Source organism: Penaeus chinensis, chromosome 11 (assembly GCF_019202785.1).
Source record: "Penaeus chinensis breed Huanghai No. 1 chromosome 11, ASM1920278v2, whole genome shotgun sequence".
NCBI classification, from domain to species: Eukaryota; Metazoa; Arthropoda; class Malacostraca; order Decapoda; family Penaeidae; genus Penaeus; species Penaeus chinensis.
In genome coordinates this window covers 36862867-36867866 of record NC_061829.1, presented here as the reverse complement: position 1 = coordinate 36867866, position 5000 = coordinate 36862867, and the positions used below count along the sequence as shown (strand labels likewise).

Below are 5000 nucleotides of genomic sequence, written 5' to 3'. Positions count from 1 at the left end.
GTAGAGAGTTTGCCCGATGCCCAGTCCGGTCGCGCTACAGACGGGCTAGCCACCGAGCCTCGCCATAATTTCATTCATTAGGTGTACAAGGAGCGACGTCACAGCAGAGGCAGCCAATGGCGATGCCGTTCCGTACAACCTCAAGGCTGTGATGCCGCGGGCACACTTCTGGACGTGGGCTGAATGGCATGAATGGGCCGCAGTCCCCCATGTGCCTCCACACTGCCCTGCCCATGCCCAATATCACAGTATAGTATTAGCAGCAACCACAAACTCCGCCTTCACCAGACATACATCCTGCCCGGGTGGCCCTGCATGCCACAGCCACCACTGAATAATTCATGCACTCGTCAGGCCATAATGGCCCGCATACCAGTCGTTCTTGCTGCTTTCTACAATGCCACGTTTTTGCAAAGTCTGATGCACCTGGTGCTGGAAGAGTAACGTGTAAATATTCCAGGTTTTCCTTATTAATGGAAATAGACGCGACTGCCCTGCCCACTAGTGTTTAGAATAATCACCGTACATGGTGGCATTGCTTACCTGCGCATTAGAAATGAAAACATGAACATAGGTAAATTATATTAATTCATACCGAAAGCACTATAAAACTGACATGGAATATTTGCTTTTCCACAATAATTTTTGTGGCTTGACATTCTGTTCCCAGTGCTAACGTATACAAAGATATTTTCTGCTTGTGAAAAGTAACTCGGGATACCGTCTCTGAATTACTGACTTACACATATTTCTGTAAATAATGAGGAGCAATCTATTTACACCGGTCTTTACTTCATATCGCACCCAGTTATGTATGGTATAAAATCTTTATGAAACCCTTAAAAATACATATTTCAATTTTGAATTTCCGTCGTTTAACCATTTCCATTAATTTAACATACGTCAATAGCTGTGTTTTATGCTTCATTATGATGTTAAAGATGATAAATCTTTGTTTCAGGGAAAGAAAGCATCTGGAAGAGTGTTAGAATTAAATGTAACATCCAATCTTGACTGCCATGCTGATGTGCATTTGATGTATTTACAATATTGGGTATTAATTGTTTGTATGAAGTTATAGAGCCAGCATTTTTTAAATATTTCATTACTGAGTGGTTTAGAGTTGATGCTATGGTCAGTGTAAAATTATATACTGCTTTTGTACACAGATATTTTTTTTCTATATATATAACTATATTTTATCCTTAAATTCTTACATTGCAAGTACATCCTTGTCCATTTTCATCAAGCATGAATGAAATTTCCTCCATTTTTTTGTTGCTTTTTGCATGACAAACATTATTCTGCCTCTTGGAAAGGGCTATCGCAGTTCATTTTAAACTCTCTTACCGTGCTGAATCATTCGCACTGAATTGTGTTTCCTGATTATTACTTTACAATTTTATATTTTTAAAAAAATATTACACAATCATATAAAAAAAATGCAATGGACAATCAACATTGTCAATGTTCGTACTGATGCATGTAGATTCCCAACTGATGCCTTTTAATTATACTTGACAGAGGGTTCGATTCGCCAGAACGTTCATGGTAAGCTATACCTTACGTAAGATGACTTTGCATTACCTCCAGACCCTAGACTCACACATCATTTTATAACTCGTTTGTGAGAACTGGCTTAGTAACTTCTTGGGTGGGCGACACTAGGCAACAGCTTTGGTTAAGCGCTGATCTCACTCTGTAATCGAGATAAAATCTATACCCAAGTGATATAACAAGTTTTGGTTTAGTTCCGTGCAACAGGTATGCGAATAAGCGATTTAGAAATTGATGGTGACGTAACATACCGAGTACTACGAGGATCGGCAAAACAATACCCTAGTAACAAAATAAGTCTAATAAATACAATATAATGAAGGAATTAATGTTTACAGTACTACATTACACTAAATTCAGTTATTGCGTGAAAATCGACTTATGTTATTGCATATGGGAAGCACAAAGTATTCACTAATAGACCTTTTATAGAATATTCTCTACCAATCAGATCAAACACCAAGCCAGCATCCGGGTTCGTGTCTCATTGTATGTCTGCCACTATGTGCCGTGACCTTGGCTCGCTCTATATCAGGCTATACATGCAGCCGGAGTCTTGGCTGGCTGAGATCACCGTTCAACTTGTCCCAAATAACTTCAAGGTTTATTCAATATCAGATATTGTCTTCGTTCGCTGGAAATAAAAATACTGCATCGATCATCTGAAGTAATCCTTTAATTCCTCGTACAATCATATCCACAATGTTATGAAACGTCAGAGAAGAGTTATGTGATCAAATTAATACAATGCTAGCATAATGTGTAAGGGGATGTATGCAATCATGCCCCAATGAGCAGCATACTAAGATTATTCATACACCATGAAGATGTACAACTACAGATATCCATAATATTGATTGCATGACCTGAATCAAGCAAGTGACTTATTGCAAAACTAAAGATATCTCATTATCTAAACTATTTTGTAATCAAATAGACAACTCCATTTTTGAAACTAAAATATGGGCATTTGTAAGCAATAACTGGTTTAATACATACATTACTGGTGGCAAAAAATACAAGCAAAACATGGTGACCTGAAATTAATTTTCTCAATTCAGTTGAATCATATTACAGTGAATTGTAAAACCTGTATACAAGCAATAACTGAAACAAATAAACACTTCAGCATATGAAGATGGTTACTCCTTGGCATCGGCAATGCCCCCTGCCGTGATAGCGAAGGTGCACTCGTTCTCGGGCAATTCGGGGCTGTCGTAGATCTTTGCAATACGAGTTTCGCCGCGTCCTTTGCGCAGACATACCCTTGTTGTCGAGGCATGGGCTAAGATATGGCCGCCAATCGGTTTCTTCGGGTCCGCCTGGAAAGACATCGCAGCCCCTGGATCTGCTGTCATCTGATTAGTGATGAAGACAGACACGTTGTATTCCTCGCTGATCTTCTGCAGTCGTGACATATACTGCGCCAGTTTCTGCTGTCGGTCAGCCAGCTCTCCGCGTCCACTGAAATCGACCCGAAAGAGAGCCATAACGGAGTCGACAATGAGCAGCTTAAAAATGCCAGGCTCTTCGTGGAACTGCGCGGCCACGTGGTCCAGGATCTCTAGCTGATGCTCCGAGGTGAAGGCTCTGGTGTACAGGACGTTGTCGAGCACTGCGTCTTGTTCGAGGTTGTAGCGGTCGGCAATGGGACGCAGTCTGTCAGGCCGAAAGGTATTCTCCGTATCGATGAAGATGACCTGCAGAAATGATAGCGCTTTAGATGAACTGGCATGGAGCATGGTATCGTTTAGTATCTGATTTGCGTAATTCATTTCGTTTATAATTCAATTGTGTTTGCGAACGTGATGATATAAATTTTGGAATATGAGTACTCTTCATATGTTCTCACCATTATTATATGTGCACCGGTCTATCATATCAGATCATGTAATGGCTGAGTAGTACCATTACCGTTTTCACTAATACTTTGATCTTTATGATTAAGTTGTCATCGTAAGTGTAAAATGCTTACTGTTGGGCCATGACCAGTACTGTCATTATAATGAAGGTCAATACAATAATGATCAGATCATACGAAAGTTCTTAATTGGAATATAACCGCTGTCTAATGGAAATCATTTTTCACACCTGTAAATCTGACAAGTCAACAAAATAACACCGCAGTAAACGAATATCAACGTACCTTCCCTCCGGTGTACGTCCCAGCTTCATTGGGAATCTGTGCCGTGACGCAGAGAGTGTGGGAGATTTGTGTCTTCCCCGTACGGAATTCCCCGAACACCTCCGTTATGGCCATGCTCTCGATCCCGCCGCCGAGCAGTGCATCCAGTTCCGCAGATCCCGTGCTTACTCGGAACACTAGCCTTCGCTTCTCGCACATGACCAGCGCTGTCACGAATCCATCGCCTCCGCATAGTTTGGCTGCCACCTGTCATGTAAAGTTATTACTTTGTGAAATGGTGTATCTTATATTTGGAAATTATACATAAGTACTGTCAGTGAAGTGCACCTTGACGATTCATTTGATTTAGTGTATTGATTGATAAGGTAGTTCCGTGTAGATAAACCTGCTATAATAAATTATACATGATTATTTATTTAATCCTCAGTAATATCTTTACTTTTTTCCTTATCAATCACCTTCAAAAAAGGAACACATGAATATCAGGAAATCACAAGCATGACACCGGAGAACTACGTATCTGTCACGTTTAGTGAACTATCTACAAGCGGAGTATGAAATCTTTTGCAAGAGCACACCGATGTCCGACACCGGTAGGGGCAACCAGTTGCCTCCCATAGGCCACTGCAGTTGCTCGACCTGGTAACTGCCAGGCAACCTGCTTTGCGAAGGCTAGCTCCCGCAACTAGCGTCCACGACCCGCAGTTGCCTCCACTCGCTGTAAATCATTGCTTCCAATGGGAGCTTTCATACAGCCGCACCATTTACCTCACCCTCGCCCTCTGGGCATCACTTACAGATGTTGTATTGCATTCTCTCATGATTCTAGTGTTCCTGTGATGGGTTGATTTTTTCAAAGGATGATTTTGCTCATGCGAAAATAGTTGAATTTTTTTTTTTATCAGCACACAAATCACAGATGTGTGTATTATGATGTTAACATACTGTGCACACGTTTTTCCCCTATATCTAGAGCGCTTCCCCGATTTTTTAAAAAGTCAGCAAGACAGCGAGTTGTAACTCTTTAATTCAATTCTTTAATAAGGAGCGGTGTGAGCAACTACCTTTGGCGGCCAAAGGGGCACCAATTCCCTTAGAAACATTTTCTTCAATAGAGGGACCTTTTCGACATTTTTGGCTGCTGAGGTGGACTACAGTGAAGTAAAAGTTCGGTCATACATTGTTTTGCACTGCTCTATTTTGTTTTCATTCTGTGTTTGAGATCAAGATGATCAACTATTTCAAATCACGATTTAGATTTATGTGCATACTGTTTAATTTTGAATACAAATAACCA

The 5000-nt window shown here is 40.7% G+C and overlaps 2 protein-coding genes across 2 annotated transcripts in view; both read right to left on the bottom strand.

Moving 5' to 3' along the window:
- The window catches only part of LOC125030519, an 18995-nt gene extending 18981 nt beyond the window's left edge, over window positions 1-14 (bottom strand). Inside the window, exon 1 of the mRNA XM_047620585.1 lies at window positions 1-14. This exon is cut by the window's left edge and continues 123 nt beyond it. The gene's annotated coding sequence lies outside the window, so the exon portion shown is untranslated.
- Window positions 15-2215: 2201 nt separating this feature from the next.
- LOC125030636 (meiotic recombination protein DMC1/LIM15 homolog) overlaps window positions 2216-5000 on the bottom strand; it is a 3686-nt gene continuing 901 nt past the window's right edge. The window contains exons 2-3 of the mRNA XM_047620811.1: window positions 3704-3949; window positions 2216-3257 (exon numbers count right to left, since the gene is read on the bottom strand). Of these exons, the coding sequence (XP_047476767.1) occupies window positions 2700-3257; window positions 3704-3949 (804 nt within the window). The 3' untranslated portion in view covers window positions 2216-2699. The remainder of the gene's footprint in view (window positions 3258-3703; window positions 3950-5000) is intronic.